Raw genomic sequence first — 19,505 nt, 5'->3', positions numbered from 1 at the left:
ATTTGGTTTTCTTTTCTTTTACTGTCAGTCCAATTTTTATGGCTTCTTTTTAAACTATTTAAATGCTTGTGTAAGTGTGGCTGTTTTCTTGCAACAATTGCAATATTGTGAGCATGTGCTAAATATTTCAAATACTATTTCTCACTGACCAAGATTGTGGATAGGCCCCAGTATTATACTCAAATATTTCACTTTTTAAATAAATTATCGCAGGATATCAACCAGGTCAATTTTGGAACAGTTTCCGAGCTTTCAAGAGCTAACATCACTCTCATCTTCAGGGTAGACAGTGGTTATACCTAGTTTCTCACAATTTTTCAGATCGTGCAGTTCGCTCCAGTAAAAATGACACATCTAGATCCTAAAATACTCACTTCCCTCTATGGCAATCAGCAAAACTCTACAGAATATGATCAATAGCAACTCTGTTGTGGAGTTATGCAACACTCATAACCCCATGAAGGGAAGTGAGTATTCCAGGATTTAGGTGTCCGATTTTTATAGCCGATGATTGTACCCGCGTATTTGAAAAATGGTAAGCTAAAGGATAACTTGTGTATGAATAATGTGCTGTTGTTAATATATCGCATTGAGCAAATAGCAGTGTTTATTTTTAACTCTTCTATAGAACAAAGCCACGAGAGATAAATATCAGGACAGGACAGTTGGCTTCTGATCAAACACTTGATGCAATCCTTCCACATGCATACACACAACAGTTAAGAAAATGTATAGCAGCCCCCTCCCCCAGGTTGGATAATTTGCATAAGCATCCCCCACCTACTGCATTGTTTCCAAGTTGATCCACACAAGCATCCCCACCCCCAGCTAGAAATTTTCATTAGAGCACTGGCTAAAAGGTGATACATACCGTTTTCCAGGTGCCATCATTAAGATTATCTGAAGCAGTAATTATTTCCTGGCGTTTTTTTCCATGAAATGTTAGACTTAGATCTTCATTCCTCAAAGATGCCATGAAGAACTGTTGATCTTTTTTGCCCTGTAAACATAATCTCATTACAAATTACAGAAATCACACAATAAAAATGTTATTTTCTCCCACCAAAGCCTTTTTCTAAATTATTTCTTTTTCGAAACAGTACCATGCCCAGCATTGTCTTAATCTTTTAAATGGTGGAGTTAAGGCCATACAGAGCCTTTTCTTACACTCAACCATGTGCACAATTTATACATTAATATATTAAACACAAAGTACATATACTCATTTCACATGTGCTTAGATATACACACACTACACTCATACATACAAGTCATATCACACTGAATAGGGTATATACAATATGGAATGCAAAATTTATAATAGTATTCTTAGTACAAGATATTTTAAAATTTACATCCATGCATGTATCATTCACATGCATATGCATTTCAGTCTGTTTGGCAGGAAAAGTTCTAACAATTACTCTGAACATAGTCGCGAACACGTGTACTGAAAGCAATGACAGAGCATGCGGTTCTAGTTGATTTCTGACAACTGCCTTACAGCTGGTATGAGGAAAGAGTTGGACAAGAAGTTCAACTTGTGGATGGGGATAGTGAGAGACGAGGAGCCCAACAATCTGGTATAATGATAGTGAAATTTGTGAAGATATTGGAAATGGGAGTGGAGTTAGGAGGGTGCTTGAGACTGAGAACTTTGTAAAGTAAGACAAGAGTGTGCATCATTCATCTTTCTTGCATTGGTAGCCACCCCAGCTAGAGAAAGTAATATGATAGATGACATTATAGTGAACTGATACAAGAAGAAAGATGATTAATTACTCATATTCCTAAAATATATGAGTTATAAATGCTACAGTGCTTGCTTAGTGTGCAGGTAGATCAGAGATATCAATTAATTATGTATTAATGTGCACAATAATCACAATATATAATTATGGATGGATTATTAATTTCTGTTTTCTTCTCCTTCTTGTTTGACTATCAACCTAGTCAGTCAATTTTAGTCATTCTTTTTGTTTAACCCTCCATAACCCGCGTGCTGCCATTTCTTTAAAAATTTTGAATTTTTTCTCTTACTCTAGCAATACTGGGTGGGAAAGCAATAGGTAACCTATCTACACTATTCCCACGAAAACATAGAGACTTTCTCGCCTTTCTTCTGGTGTGCTTTCAGTTGCTTACATGCCTCTGAAGTGATCAGTTTTCCTTAGACGACATCGTGCGGGAATGTTTCCTACCCTAAACCATGGCATGCAAACCATGAATGTGGAGGAAAAAAGAACAATAAAACAACAGTACATTGTTCGGAAAGTGTTTTTTTTTTTTCATTTGAGTCAGTATGTTCTTTTTTCTGCAGATCTGGTAAAAGCAGGAGAAAATTATTGAGATTTGAATATTTGAAAAATATTTTGGAGGTTTCTTCGAGTTGTTGCTTTTTCTTTAAGTCAATAAGATTTTGACAGTGAGAATTTTGGAACAAATGGTTCCTTTCTTAGTCCATATAAGTTCATATAAGTTGTATGATTTCAATTTATTTTGAAAATTTTATGAATAATGAGTTCTTCTTTTAGTTCCATCATTATATGGCAATTTTTATTATTATTTTTACAATAATGTATTGGTGCATTTGCTTCAAGAATCTAAGTTTGTTATTCCATGCGATAATATCTCTCATTCCTTTGTACTTTATTTCCTTTAATACCTAATCAAAATTTTCGAAATGGGCATGTTTGCATTCATATATATTTCGCCTGATTTCCAGAAAGTGCTAGTGTATTTCAACATCGATTTGCATCGATAATTAAGGTGGCACTGAGTGCTGGATGTGGGACATTTGTGCTACTATGAGGATGTGGATGACGGAGGGTTAAGGTATCAAGTTGTAGTCTTTAGAAATCTTAAAACATTTCACTATTAAGATTATGATCACACAGGATTACAAAATATCATCCACATAATGTATGGTGAGGGTTCTGAAAGAATGAAGGTTAGAGAACTGGGGGCTGAAATTTATTTTTGTTGGAGGCCTGTGTACAATTGTGATCTCACAGCATCATACTGTGGACATTGGAATAATGCAGGGTGTTTGAAAATGAAATCCGGGATTTTGAACTCAAATCATTTTATTACGTACAGAATCTTACGTGTATGTAACTTATTATTTGAAAGTCAAATGTTCAAAGTTTCATTACGTTTCATGTTATTCAGTGTGTGCACCATTTATAGCCCTACCTACAGAAATAAATCTGATTCAGGTAAAAGTATCTATTCTTTGGTCATGTGACTGGATTTTTTTCTTGACACATGATATGTTTACATATCTCCAAAAGAAGAAAATGCATTGGTGTCAAATAGAGATTTCGCCTGTGAATCAGTTGCATGACGTCTACGAACAGCGTAGCCTGTACAGCTATGTGACATTGCTGCTATCTAGTGAGAAATACATGTAGTAAAACTTGTTTGTTTTTGCTTCATGATTATGTTCAAACAGCAGTGCTGGAACATGACGTAAGAAGCTTTTTTTTAACGTCATAAAAAATATCATATAGAATGTCATAAAGAATGGAAGAAGATGTTAGAAAGAGTGGAAAGGACAAAAGAGAAAGAGGAGAGGAGAAGGAAGAAAAATGAAGGGAAAAGAGCGTGAGATTAAAAGTCCAACCACATTCTACATGGGAGTAATTGTTTTTAGCCTTTTAGGTGAAAGCAAAGTTGGAAAGTGAAAGTCACCTGCTAGAAAGTTCCAAACAACTTTCTAAATAGTCTGGAGGGAGTAATGTTTGTGTATATATAATGCCCTGTTTTTGTATCTTGTTACTTTTGTACTTGATACAGAGTCTGAAGAAGACCTTGCTAGAAGGTTGAAACGTTACGTTTAGTTTATGTTTTTAATAAAATAAATTACTGCCTTGGTCAGCATATTTAGTTTTTCATAAAAAATAATGTACTCATGTTTGAAACTTTAACTCTCCAACACCCTGTGTATGCTTTATATCTGTATATGTACTTCCACAGTGTTGCACTATGATCAGTCTTGATAGGTGTTCATTGGGTCGAATGTGACCAGTTTATAAATGGTTTCTGGGTACAAGGACTTGACATGGCAAATTATTGTATTATAGTGATGCAACCAAGGTTTCTGTGTGTAATGGTTGGCAAACCAGCCATGAGGATGTTCTGTTATTTGTAGTAGAGTTCCCACCATTCTGTCCGCAATGTGTGTACAGTAATTTGATTTTAACTCTGGGTAGGAAGTTGGTGTACGTATGTGTTCAGTAATAAACTTGCTTGGCAAATTTACTAAAGGGTTCATTGCTGTGATTTTCTTTGTGTGTTTTGACATATGTCAAGTGAACAGTGATGGGAGTGTGAGTTGGCAATTTGTACTTGATTGAGTATTGAATAAATATGGAGTGGTACAAGAGGCATGTTTCCATGGCTGTGTGGTCTAAGGTGCATGATGATACCGATATAATTGCATTAATAAGTTTTTTAGTCACCCGAAAAAATGTAACAAGAGACATTGTTATATATAAATTGCATTGTAAAATTTGTTCAAGTTATTGAAACTCGGGAGAGGCATGTTGTGCATGTGACAAATAATATGCACTGATCTCAAACTGTATACGCTAGACTTTGCAGCCTGGATAAAGTGAATACCTAAACACTAGAGAAATGGTTCTCAACCTTCGTGAAACCATGACCCAGTATTTTTTTTAAGTCAATGCCCTTATCCCAAGGGCTAAATATCTTTCCAGTATTTAAGACTTTATGCCTGAATGAACATGTACCCATGAAATTAAATATTGAAAAATGTTGAACTTCAACGCAGATATTTCTGTAACTTGGTACAAGGAGTAACAACACGTGCTAACAGTTAATTAACACTTTATTAGTGTCTAACGCGACCGACCGCGACGCGATGTACATTGCTACATTCTTGGTACAATACAAAACTTCTTGGAGAGCATTCTCCACAGACTACTCACTACAGAGCAAAAACAAATGATAAGTCAATTTGACCATGTTGGGAAAGTGTGTCTTTTGTACAACGTTCAACACTTCCCCTCAAAAACAACTTTCACAAGCTTCCCTTTACAAAAAACATTGTTACACTTTAACATAACAATAAGTACACTACTTTTCATTTCCCACTCCCATTAAGCCACATAATTTAGCAAACCTAACTTTTGCTAATGGTTTCGTGAGAATGTCTGCTACCTGACTTTCAGCATCAATGTGTTCCACATTTAACATTTTTTCCTGAAACTTTTCTCTTACAAAATAATAACGCACTGCAATATGTTTTGAGCGTTTATGAAATTCAGGATTTTTTACTAACTTAATAGCACTAGCATTGTCCACCAGCAGTGTGGGCATTCCTGTCAGATGAGTGATCTCATCCAATAGTCTTGTTAGCCATATCACTTCCTTCGCTCCCTCGCTGGCTGCCACAAATTCAGCCTCTGTTGTTGATAGAGCAACAGACTTCTGCTTCCGGCTCATCCAGGATATCGCTCCACCTGCATACTTGCATAGAACTCCAGTTGTTGAGCGTCTTGTTGTTGGATCTCCACCATAATCTGCATCACTGAAGGCTTCCAGGATCCCAGGATTATGATTTGAATTGTAGCATATCCCATAAGCAGTGGTTCCTCGTAGATACTTGAAAATTCGTTTCACTGCTTGCCAATCAGATAGTCTTGGACTGTCCAATGCTTGCGACACTAATCCAACAGCATAGGAGATATCTGGCCTAGTGACTGTAGCCAGATACATCAAGCTGCCAACTGCTTCTCTGTAAGGCACACTACTGTCTACTAACTGCTGTGTGTTTTCTTCCCCTGCATTTACACTTCCCTTTTCAGCAGGTGTTGACACAGCATTTGCTTCACTCATGTGAAATTTCTCAAGAATTTTCTTTGTATAGTTTTCTTGACATACAAAAATAGAACCATCGTCCTTTTGTGTTATTTGTATGCCAAAGAAACAATCTAATGACCCAACCACAATTTCAAATTCTTCTTTTAGAGTTCCGAGAAAACTGTTGATATCTTCAATATTATTGCCAGCAACCAAACCATCATCCACATAGATGGCTACGATCATTTTCTTTCCATTTTTCTTACGAATGAACATACTGGGATCAGCTTTGCTGCATGTAAAACCATGCTTCGACATGAAATTCACAAATCGTCTATTCCAGCAACGAGGTGCTTGCTTCAGTCCATAAAGACTCCTTTTTAGTTTACACACACGACCAGTCCCGTCATCAAACCCTTCAGGTTGACACTTTAACCTTGTTAGTCAGTATAATTCAAACTCAGTATCAGCACAATAGGTAGCTATGGTGCTATATTGAAAAGGAAATTAAATTTACATATACTGATGAATAGTGTTTATGTTCAAATAATAATAAATACCTTTATAATTATTATATTGATAAAAATAAAATAAAAACAAGAAACAACAAAAATTATAATAGCATCAAATTATGTATGCTATACATAAGAAGAAAATATCTCTTTGTTATCTCCTTCCAGGATAAAGCAAGTCTTTGTATTCACAATTCTGAGCTTCAGTTTTCAAAATTCATCATCTGACCAAAGCACATCCAAAAGTAGACCATATAAGTGTCACTCTATGCAACCTTCCTCCAAGCACTCATTTGAGGAACTGTAATATTTACAAGCCGCCCGTTAAGGAAGATGAAAACGGATACCTATTCACTGCTTCAAAATCAACATGGCATCTTTTATACATATCAGTGTCATTCCACAACTTTCGAATCTTTATCCGATTATATCATGATCAAAGTTCATTCAAGTCATAAAAGGCTTCTATATAACTTAAACATCCAAGTTATTATAACATTACCACATTTAATGCTTTAAAAGCAACAATTATTGTAGAAATATATCACTATCCCATATTGCTATATCTGTCCTTATCCTTGTTCCATCTTGAGCTCTTCACAAAGTCACAGACAACTAGTATCAGAGCCACTAGTTCAAGCCAGATTTTTTAGTATGTGCAATCTTCAATTGTTTTTGTTTTATATTTTTGTCCCTAAGTGCTTAACAGCTTGAATGTTTGTGTTGTAAATGTACATATTTGCTCTGTTATAGCTATTTTACTATGTATATTACAATATACTTATCTATTGATCACAATTACCATTTTTTGAATGTTGATACAAAATACCAAGTATGACATCACATTGAACATTGAACAATTTTAAAGAGTTGACCTTTGTGTATAAACCTTGAAGCCAATGCAAATGTACACAATTTGAATAAATTTAATTATAAATTTGAATGTATCATATCTTTGTTGTCTGAAAGAACACACATGATTGAAGATATTTGTTTTTCATATTGCCAGTCAAAAATAACTGTTATGACTAACTTATTATAAATATTGCACAAATGTGGAACTTTGAATTTAGCCTAACCATTTTCAAATGTTGTTATGACAATGTAATATTTTTATTGTCATAACACATATAGATTTCCTCATCAAGTTCACCATAAAGAAAAGCTGTTTTCACATCAAATTGAGCTAACTTCAACCCTTCACAAGCTGCAACACTCAGCACAGTTCGTACAGTATCAAATCGAGCCACTGGACTAAAGGTTTCATCGTAATCAATCCCACTCTTCTGTAGATAACCCTTTGCTACCAGTCTTGCTTTAAATCTGTAGATACTGCCATCTGCTTTGGTCTTTACTTTTGGAACCCACCGATTATCAATAACTTTCTTATTGCTTGGAGATTCAACTAGTATCTAAGTATGGTTCTTAGCCAAACACTGCATTTCATCTTCCATTGCTAATTTCCACTCTGCAGCATTTCTTGATGACATGGCATCTTTATATGAGCTCGGTTCTAAGCAATCTACCTGTAACACATAACCATCTTGCCACACTGGTTTCTGCACCCTTTGACGATCTCGCAATTCATAACGTGGTTCACTTCCCCCAGTTACATCTCCTGTGATGCATCTGTTTCCTGTATCATCGTAGTTTGCAAACTCACTACCAGGGCTATCAGGTTCTTCCACAGTAGATTCAAACATTACTGATTTTACTGGTGAAACAATTTCAAAAGACTCTTTTACTGGCAAAATTGTTTCCGTGCAAAAAATAACATCACGACTGAGCAACACTTTATCAGTTTTCTGATTCCAGATGCGGTAACCATCTTTTTCATCACAGTAACCAATCAGAAGACCCTTAATGCTCTTTTTGTCCCATTTCTGTCGCTTTTGCTTTGGCACATGAACAAAACAGTCTGTTCCAAACACTTTCAAATGATTTACACTTGGTAAGTCTTTTCCATACCAAAGTTCATATGGTGTCTTCTTCTCTACAGTTGTCCAGTTCTGTTCAGAACATACGTTGCAGTATTCACTGCTTCAGCCCAAAGTTTCACTGGAAGACCTTTTGAATGCAACATCGAGCATCCAGATTCAACCAATGTTCTGTTCTCACGTTCTGCAGCTCCATTCTGTTCAGGTGTATAAGGCATGGTGGTTCTGAAATTGATCCCCTTTTCTTTCAACAAAGCCTTCACTTCCGCATTATCAAATTCCTTCCCACAGTCAGTGAGCAATTCTTTTACTACATGACCTGCAACACTGACTTCAGCTAAAAACTGTTTTAGTCTTGCAGCAACTTCCGATTTTTGTTTCAGAAAAAACACGCGTCGGAATTTCGAAAAGTCATCTTTGAAACAAACAAAATATAGTGCACCACCCAATGATTTTGTTTGCATTGGTCCACACACGTCAGCATGGATTCTTTCACCTGGATTTTCTGCACGAGTAACCCGCTGTCCAAAACTTTTACGATGTTGCTTGCCAATCACACAGCCTTCACAAAACTGATCATCAGTTTTTACATCAATTCCGTGCTGCACTAGAAACTTCCGAACATGTTGCTTACCTTGGTGTACCAACCTTTCATGCCACAGCTGCAATGTATCGGAAGCTGACACTAAGCACACTTCAGCAGGATTTTTGGGGGGTAATGCACGCATGTGCATTTGGTACAAACCACTTAAAGTAACACTTCCCCATGCATGTACCTTACCATTCTTTTTTAGTAAACACTTCATGGAGTCTGCACAGAATAGAAAACCTCTTTTTGTAGTGGAGTTCACAGAAAATAAATTCTTACTGATATTTGGCACATACCACACATCACGAAGATGATTTTTCACCCACCTACCATTGACCAACATTTCCACATTCACTATACCACTGCCATGTGCTAATATGATGGCTTTATTTCCCACCTGTAATTCCTTTGGTGCTGGGAATTTTTGGTACTGTAGAAAGTAGTCCTTCCGGTTAGTCATGTGTGCTGTGCTTCCAGTATCTGCAATCCAAACTTCAGAAACAGGACAGTTCGATTCAAAGCTCACAAAGGCTCCTCCTTCTGGAACACGCCCACTTTCACTGATCTATTTAACACCAACTTGCATTGTTTGGCAAAATGGCCTACCTTGTGACATTTAAAACACTTTTTCGCTTTTTCTGGACGTTTCTTGTGTTTCTTCGGATCATCACTTTTTACCACAAAAGCTGTTGTGTCACTACTCTTGTTGGGAAGTCTCATTTCAATTAGCCTAAGTCGTTCAGTTAGCCTGTCTACAGTATGCTCTTCCACTGGAACTGATTCCCATACACTTTTGAATTCAAAATATTCACTAGGTAAGGTAGACATGATTCGACTCATTAGAAGCAGGCCTGGAACCTTGGACTTCGTCATTCATTTCACGAAAATTTCTCTGTAATTTGGACACGTATGTTGCAATGTCTTCCGCTGCATCTTTGGATTGATTGAAGAACTGCTCTGACAATCGATCCAAACGCTGTGCTGAACTTTGTTCATATACTGACATTAGTTTGTTCCAAATTTCCTTAGACGTATCACACGTGCTGGTAAGTTCCGAATTTGCATCATCCATACTATTCACCAATATCATTTGAGCCATAATGTCCGCCTTCTGGAATGTTTTACACTCTGCTTTGTACTTACGTCGATCTTCCGTAGTACACTCAGCACCAAGTTCCTGTGGAGAAGTACACGTGCCATCCACAACTTTTAGGACATCGTGGTGTCGTAACAGCAGCTCCACTTGTCGTTTCCATCTCGGCCAGTTCTTTGCACCTTCTAGCTTGTCTACTGTTGTCTTGAACTCCATCTTCAGCAGCAAACGAAACATGCTTCTTCCGAAAGTGTAAAACTCTCACCAGTCCGGTTAGGAAGACAAAGGACACTTCCTGTTGTACTCCAAACAACGACGACACTTACTGTTGCACTCCGACAAACTACCAAATTTCACGGTCACAGTGGGAACGTATCTGGGCCCATAACCTGTTGAACTTCAATGCAGATATTTCCGTAACTTGGTACAAGGAGTAACAACACGTGCTAACAGTTAATTAACACTTTATTAGTGTCTAACGCGACCGACCGCGACGCGATGTACATTGCTACATTCTTGGTACAATACAAAACTTCTTGGAGAGCATTCTCCACAGACTACTCACTACAGAGCAAAAACAAATGATAAGTCAATTTGACCATGTTGGGAAAGTGTGTCTTTTGTACAACGTTCAAACAAACCATGACCCAGTATTTTTTTTTAAGTCAATGCCCTTATCCCAAGGGCTAAATATCTTTCCAGTATTTAAGACTTTATGCCTGAATGAACATGTACTCATGAAGTTAAATATTGAAAAATATTCAGCATAATCAGTTTGATTACAGCAGATAACTGCATCAAAAAACTTGATAAAGCGAAAAGAACGTTGTGTTTAAATCTTAAAACATTGTACATATCAATACTTTGTTATATCAACAAATTAGAGCTTCAAACATGTTGTAAGGCATCCGGTTGGGCTCACTTCTACAGTCTAAATATAGCTCGTTGGAATGAAGCATTTACTGTGCATATGCGAACAACAAACTGAGGTGACACAATGCACGGTATTGAAAAATGGCACAGTCCAAGCAACACGCAAGTGACATGAGACACGTACAGCTTGTCGTGTCACTTTGGTTCGAAAGTTTCAATTGATTACTGAGTGTTCGCTTGCAAGCAACATGTGTCTCTTGCAGCATATCGTATGTCGTGTGTCTCTTCGGTGTGAATTTCTAATAGTTTATTTATTGGGTAGGGATGGTTTTCTAATGTTTTTAGTTAGTATATAATGGTGGCGATTATTGGTCTATGGGATAGCAGTGATTCTATACTTTCCATGTGTACACTAACTTTAGGACTGGCAACCCCGCCCTGAACCCCTGTAAGTTTAGCCATTACCATCATTTGTTGTTTTGAGTTGCATACATTGCATAGATTTTTAAGTGCTTATTATGCCAAATGCCATGATGTCTTTAAGTGCTCGACATTTGATGAAGTTTTTGAACACCCTGTATATATCATATTCAGTAACATTATAAATAGACCAATATGTCTATATCAGCTCATACCAACACAATACTAATTAATCTTAGTTTTTCTTGTATGTACGCATTGCTTGCATTATAGAATTATTTTCCTGTAGTTTACGATTATTACAAGCATAAGAAAACAGTTTTTCTTTGTGACGTTTCAGGAGAACACACGCTCCTTTCATCAGACATTTATTTTCATTTTGACTTTCCTGAAACGTCACAAAGAAAAACTGTTTTCTTATGCTTGTAATAATCGTAAACTACAGGAAAATAACTAACTAATCTGCCTCATCAATAAAATTAATCAAGCCGTTATTTATGAAAACTTCTATATTGACACACAGCATTACTGTGTAAACCACATTTGGGAATCTTATGTGCATCTTAGAATGTTCAGATTTTGGCATGGCATCTGCTGATACTGAACCAATATTTCCCAATGCTACTGATATCAATATTATCTAACCCTAATATATGTTAATTATATAACAATATTTGCCACACACATTTAAAAGTGTTAGAATGCATTCCCACTTAAACGTAAAACACTTACCTTAATGACGAACAAAATTCCATTGGGATAATGTGTTCGAAAGTCAAATGTAACGTTCAGCTGTTGCCCGAGATTCCTCTTTCGAAGCATGAGATCAATCTGCACATAGCTATCTGGCTTATCTCCAAATTTGGTTGCTCCTTCTTCCACTGTGTAGCGATGCACCTTCTGACACTGTTGTAATGTTTCAACACTTGGTATGTAAAAGGAATCATTCAGTGCACCTCGCACCTTAGTGCGGCCAATACCAGCACCTTTAAAACTTACTGGCTTGTTCATATTTAGTAACCTAAAAGAGATAGTTGTATTAAGAGCAACATATTGCTTTTACATATTTCTTTTACATGTTTAGCATGCAATCAAATTTATTAACACTTATTTATGTTACATCTTTGTTTTACTTGTAAAATAATAATAAGACAGTAAAACTGCAGGACATAATAATGATTGAATGAATTTAAATTGTTGGGTGCATTGGCACATTAGGCCATTTTGCACCCTTCAATGTATATGGGGAAATGCAGGACAGAATAGATCATACATGTCCAAGATGATTCCAATGCATGAACAGTTGATTGATTGATTTAGTTTATTTTACTTGACGTTTTGTGCCTCTTGGCTAATTTGCGAAGATGGGGATTAGTGATGAAATGATGAAATTGATGAATGGACATTCACAAACAACCAAGCCCGAGTGGGATTCAAACCTGGGACCCTTGGCATTGCAACACGATGTGCTAATCACTCGGCCACAGGGTTCGGCAATGCATGAACAGTGTCAGGCTAGAAGGACTTATACCAAGAGAATACACTGTAAAAGAATTGTGAAGATGAAGCTTTGATTTATGCACATCTGGAGGCTTGATACATGAAAAGATGACCATACCATGATTCTCCTCTGTTTTAAACTTGTTTTCTTCACTATATTTGTGACTGTTTTTTGTGGCAACCAGCACTATCTTCATGGGAATTTATGAAAGCTAAGCTGACAACACTATCAACAAATACTTTCGATACTATTTCCAATTCCCACTAATATTGATAACAATACTTGGAAATCATTACAATCGAAATGTAAATATATAAATTTTCGATATTACTATATGGTAATATATAGTATAGCAATAAAAAATGTAGGTAGCAATATTTCTAATAAATTTAAAATTCGTGATGGGTAAAATAGGAAGATGTTATCTTCATATGTCTGGCTGTGAGAGACCCAGGTTCAACAGACAGGACATGGTGATGATCACATCACCTCAACTATGACTGAGATAAAAAAAACAAAAACAATTGGCATCTGAAACACTTCAACAGTTTTGTAATGTGTAACCAAATCATATTTTCATCTTCAGCATCAGCAAATAGTTTAGATTGGACAATAGTGCATCTGAATGTTCCATTTACTACTGATTTAAACATACTGTTTGTAAATAGCTGGGAATTTCTTCATGCATTTTTGGCATTCACAGTGTTGTTATTATGTCACTTGTGGCTAATCATAAAGATAAAGATGAGTGATGATATGATGAAATTGAGGAAGGGACACTCAACAAAGAAAACCCATGCCCAGGTAAAGATTCAAATCTGAGGCTGCTGGAGTCATAGCATACTGTGCATTCCACTTCGCCATGGAGAAAGGCAAATAAATAATATGTTCTTTGTTAGCACATGTTAGCACCTTAATTAGCATCATAACTAGCATCAGTTTGTGATTCTAGTTATGTTATGATGAAAATAATTACTCATACAATTATAGAACACTTGTAATCAGACAATGTAGTAATTCATTATCAGAATTATTACTCTGGCAATGTGCCGTTAATGAGTATGAACAATTTCCTTGAGATTTAAAACATGCTTCTATTACCAAAAATTTAAGAAAAGAGTGATGGTGAGGATTTGGAAAAATGAACTAATGTTAGTGACAATACGAGTTCTCTCTATAAAGTATTGATTAAAGTATTCTCCATGCATGTATGTATCAGAACTGCAAATTATATTAAAAACAACTACAATTTCAGCCTTCACTGAAACCAGATCTGAATTTTCTTCATTAAGAGACAACTTAAATACTAGGAATTCACTGTTATTCTATGTTCATTCTGATAACAATATCTCTCAGGTTTTGATTTAAATAATATCATCACAAAGTACCTGTAACCAACAAGATTGAAATTAGTTTTGTTAATAAACATTTTAACTTACTCGTTGTTAAAATTTACATCTTGAATACAACCAATTAAAGGACTTGTAGATGCAAGCATGTCTGAACCATTAATATGAGGAGGTAATCCACCAAAGAAGAGTCCACCAATTGAAGGGGCTGGTACATTGTTCTCCCTGAGGTTACCAGAATCTACTTCTTCATCGTCGATCAGCAATTTCACCCTGGAAATTATCAAACAACAAACTTTACACATGTCGATAAGTCAATTTTTATTCACATTTAATAATTATATTTCAATTTCTATAATTATCACAAATAAAATTGAAATAAATTTTGCGTTATCAATATTATTAAATATTAGAAAAGATACAAAAGAACACTTTAATGGAATATTATGACGATAGTTCGCCATAATGTCGATTGTAAAGAAAACTAAATTATAATGATAAAAATAATCATGTTGATTATGCTATTTTGTTTTGTTGTCGCAAGTTATTCACAAAGTGTAAGTCCATTTCGTTTGCCCGATTTTCAACAGATGTCCTCAGTGCACGGGCTACATATTTAAGGATCGTAGTGTTTCAAGAGTTCATCACTAGGTATCTCGCATAGCCGAGATAACCAATGAGGTTTGAAACCCTCTGCTTGCAAGAACCATGAGTGTGGACTCATTTTTCGATGCATAAAGCTACTTCTCTCTTCTCCGTAAAGCAAACAACTTAACTCTTGCATATAAGTGAAACAATTGAATTGTACAAAAGAAAGTGTCATATTTCCTTACATTATCAATGGGATTTCTGCTTCAGTACAATATATCCAAGTGAAGTACTGTGAAACTGACAACATGCAGTTATACCATTATTGCTGATGAAAAGGGTATGTAGGTATTAGAAATTTAATGCAATTTATAGAATTGCATTGTATAGGTACCTGATTTAGCTAAGCAAACATTAAAACAGGAACACTCTGTTAATAACAGCTTCTGAAAGTTCATATATGAGGGGCATCCTGAAAAAGCTCCAATGGTGCCTGTAGGCAGCACTATACTGAACGCAACTCCAACTGGCGGCTGGCCTTGACTGCTATTTCTGGCCCTTTCTGTCTGGCAATATCGCTGCCTGAGAAGATTCTCTCATGCTTTACAGTATGTTTGGCAACATGTGGTGGACCCAATGCTAATTTTTTCATCCCGTGAACAATGTTCGGTACCTTGTGACTCGAAAATGCCCGACCTCAGTCGAAGAGAATTCAACTGATCACTGATTCCCAGCCGCCAGTTGGAGTTGCATTCAGTATAGTGACCAGAGCACAACACACACATGTGGGCATGAAGAACTGGCATGTAGCTGTAATCTGGTACAGTCGCAATGCAGTTCTAGGTTAAAGATTGCAACTCTCATACAGTTTCCCACAAACTACAATGTAGTCTACGTGTAGTCATCAGATTTTTGCACGCTCCGAATTTGGCACAGAGCCACCAGCAATCGTGTGAAATGTGCAGACCGGACATCGTGAGTGATAGTATGGTCAGACGATAGGTGCAGACAATTCACAGAAGACCCATCGAATATGCACAACCCCATACAGCTGAGTATACGCGGGCCCTTTGCATCACTTCAGGTGAGAGATCATGGACGACTCCCTGTACAGACCTGGCCTTGCAAGTACAGACTTTCATCTCTTTGTTTAAGTGAAGAGGTTTCTGGCAGGAGAAGGATTTGACAGCTACACTGCAGTAGAGATAGTTCCAGTCTTTGCTGTCAGACACGTGCCATGGGCATACAACATTTTATATAAATTTATATTATGGCACCAAAAATTGGCATTATTTTTTTTTTACTTGTTAGTGTTACATTTCCCAAAATTCGCCTTTTTTGTTTTAGAACATTTTTCTGTCAAATATACTAGAACTTAATACTTCCATTGTGCTTTTAAACTATTATTTTAAATTGTAGGTCACATGCCCCTCGTATTTTTGTGACTGTTTGATATGTTGGAACAGATTTTAGAGGAAGTAAAAGTAAAGTGCTTCCCTGTGCTTAGCACCAAGCCATGCAGGCATCTAGGGGATATGGAGTTAGGACACCACACTTTCTTGATCATGGCTGAAGGTGGGGGTGATGTGATCAGCACCACGCTCCTGGCTACCTTTGCCCCCCAAAGTTTCCTCCAGGTACCAGCTTGATACGATGCTGGGTGGGCACCGGAGCAGTTTGAACGGGTGGAAAATATCCCGGTTCTCCCCCGCAGGGGATCGACCCCGGGTCTCTCGCATGGTAGTCAGACAACCTAACGACTGAGCTCCATTATTTCTCGCTCGACAAATGACGATGGTGCGCACTTAGCTTGGTAATTCAAAACACATCCCGCGAGACAAGTACTGAAGATACGGCTCCCGTTTGACGGTAGATACACACTCAATCTCCTGTTAGAACCCTGCCACTTTGCTCTGTGATGCAAATTGTTTTGATAGAAGTTGAAAAAATCGTGCGAAATACATGATTTAATGTGGCTGTCGGAATTATTCCATGTATACTTGCAGCAGGGGAATTCTCATGCACATTCTGGGAATTAATAGCCATTTGTGAATATAATCAGGAATGTCTCACCATTTGCATAACCTTAAAGGGGCAATGGCGCAAAATTGGTAATTTAACTAAAGTCGTTTTCACGTTCAGAAGACACAATGGGCTCTTATGGACAATGCTTTTCTTATGGGAAAATACGAGCGTGCTGTTGTGAAATTTCTTGATTTACAAACTTAGCTTACGTAAAATCGGTACCTGCAGTTTTGCAGGAAATTTTGTAGAGAATACAATGGTGAACACAAAAAACTGGTAACTTGCTTACATATTTTTAGATAAATTAAAAACGCAAATTTTCTGTGAAAACAAAATTTTTACATTGTTTTCATTCCTAACGTTGAAACATGCCGTAAAATTTAAGCATTCATTATGAAAAAAATTGACACTGTTTTTTTAATTGTCATAGGTGATGGTGGTGCTCAGAATTTATCAATACTTTAAAGCATATTCACATTAAAAAATATTCAAATAAAGTATGTGGAGATTTTTTATATTCGTGCAGTAGAAAATGTCGTCGCTGGCCATTTTTTGTTCTGTAATTCCAAGTAAAAACTTCCAGCAACAAAGTTGTGGAGAAAATAATGAAATTATTTTTTATAACCACTCAAAGGTTGCCAGAAATATTACTTCCATGCATTTGGAGTTTTTTTTTTTAACCCAAACTGCACGCGAAGTAAGGAGACGTTGTCTGGCCATCTTGAGCTGACTCACCGCAGCATTCCGGCTAATCGACACCAAGTTTTCGAGTTGTTATTTTATTTCCATTCAGTAAAAATATTAACTTCATGCAGTTTGTTATAATAGAATTGCAATTACTTAAATTTAATAATTGACAATCATTCCAATGCTGCTGTTGTGAGCAACATTAGTGCTGTTGCAAATACACACATTGTTTTTGTTTACATTTCTGTCGACATTAATACTGAAATTAAGATCACCTTTCAGTTTCCAATGTACACATAAATTCATAGACACCATATTAACCCTTCAAAGGCTTTCCAACACGTGACAAAATATGGAGCTTCAAGATAGAAATATGATATGCCTTGCTTGAGTCATTGACATCTTATCAGTTCAAGTGGGCCATAACTCATTTGTTTGTTTGGGTTGCAACTTGAATCTAACCCATGTGCCAGGTTCCCCTTACTTGAGTGAGAGATTTGCTTTGGTCTGTTTTGACTTTTTTCGTCTCTCGAAAAAGTGTTTTCAGTTGTGTGAGCGCTCGGTGATTATTACTTTTTTAAGTGATTTCTGAAGTGTCATTGTTATAGACAACGTGTCTTTATTTCGTGCATTACACTCGCACGTGTAGTGATCACAATGGATTGTAGGAAAAAGGGTAAGATAATTAAAAGTGGCGAGAGAACAGCAGTCTTATGTGTGTTCGCCTACTTGAAGGAAAAGAACCCCGGACGTAGCCAATCGTTTATTGTTGGTGAACTTTGCAAAGCGGCTGGTGTCAGTAAAAGCACCTTCTTTCGATTAAGAAAGGAAAGTGGCAAAGGACCAGTCACTACACCACGAAAAAGACAAGGTGGGCTTCAATATAAAACCAGCAGGGAAGTTAAGTATAATGACTTCATACGTAGTTCTATACGGTGGAAATTTCACACATTTCTGTTTCAAAATGCTCCCCCTACAATTAGGGCCGTAATGAAGGAAGTTAACAATGACAATGATTTGCCCAATTTCACTTATTAAACGTCATACTGTTTGGTAAAAGAAATGGGGTTCGAATTCGAAAAGCGAGGAAATATAGCACTAATGATTGAAAGAAACGATATTATATTGTGGCGACATTCATATTTACTGAAAATGAGACAATTTAGAAATGAGAGAAGGGATATTATGTACTTAGATGAAAGTTGGGTAAATGTAGGGCATACTGTGCCAAAGATTTGGAAAGACAAAACAATAAAAACTCCTAAAGAAGCTTTTTTGGCTGGATTATCCATGGGTCTTAAAGGTCCTACTGCTCGGGGTCCACGATTTGTTTTGCTGCATGCCGGTGATAACATGGGGTTTGTAGCAAAAAAAGATGTTGCTAACTACCATGACGAAATGGACAGTGTTCGGTTTGAACGGTGGTTCAAGGAGCAATTGCTGCCCAATATTCAGCCAGGGATGGTCATTGTTATGGACAACGGGTCTTACCACTGTAGAAAATTAGAAACTATTCCTACTTCCAAAAACCGTAAGGAAAAAATTAGGGAATGGTTGAAATAAAATAATATCGCCTTTTCAGATGATTCTCTTAAAAGAGAATTGCTCAGTGTCGTGAATTCTGTGCGACACCAATTTAATATTAATTGACTCGATTGCAGAAGAACGTGGAGCAATTGTTTGTAGACTTCCCCCCTACCATTGTGAACAGAATCCTATTGAAATGGTATGGAGTCAGGTTAAAGGGCATTTTGGGCGGCATAACGTTAATTTTAAAGTGAAAGAAATGGGACCTTTGATAGACATTGCGTTTCAATCAGTTACCCAGGAGCAATGGTCAAATTACTGCAGACACGTTGAAGGGATAGAATGGAAATGGAATGCCGACCTACTACAGGATGACATCGAACCTTTAATCATTAGGTTAAGAAGCAATTCTTCCAGCAGTGGCACAAGTTCTGACAGCAGTGGCCCATCCTCCCAAGACTCGTCGATGGAGGGTGTTGATCTGCTGTCCGATTAAGGTGACAATAATGAATTTATATATATATGTAACACATTACCATATCTCAATGTTATTCTATGAAATAATTACAGAGAAAGGC

The 19,505-nt window shown here is 36.8% G+C and overlaps 1 protein-coding gene across 3 annotated transcripts in view; it reads right to left on the bottom strand.

Moving 5' to 3' along the window:
• Positions 1-19,505, bottom strand: part of wb (wing blister) — an 849,362-nt gene that overhangs the window by 38,967 nt on the left and 790,890 nt on the right. For all 3 annotated transcript variants that reach the window (XM_083126284.1, XM_083126285.1, XM_083126286.1), the window contains 3 exons: positions 14,191-14,373; positions 11,983-12,271; positions 872-1,000 (listed from right to left, as the gene is read on the bottom strand). In XM_083126284.1, coding sequence (XP_082982410.1) covers positions 872-1,000; positions 11,983-12,271; positions 14,191-14,373 — 601 coding nt within the window. The remainder of the gene's footprint in view (positions 1-871; positions 1,001-11,982; positions 12,272-14,190; positions 14,374-19,505) is intronic.

The sequence above is a fragment of the Lepisma saccharinum genome, chromosome 8 (genome assembly GCF_977018435.1).
Source record: "Lepisma saccharinum chromosome 8, izLepSacc3.1, whole genome shotgun sequence".
Classification (NCBI taxonomy): domain Eukaryota; kingdom Metazoa; phylum Arthropoda; class Insecta; order Zygentoma; family Lepismatidae; genus Lepisma; species Lepisma saccharinum.
The sequence above is the reverse complement of the archived record's forward strand: the minus strand, read 5'-3'. Positions and strand labels throughout refer to the sequence as shown.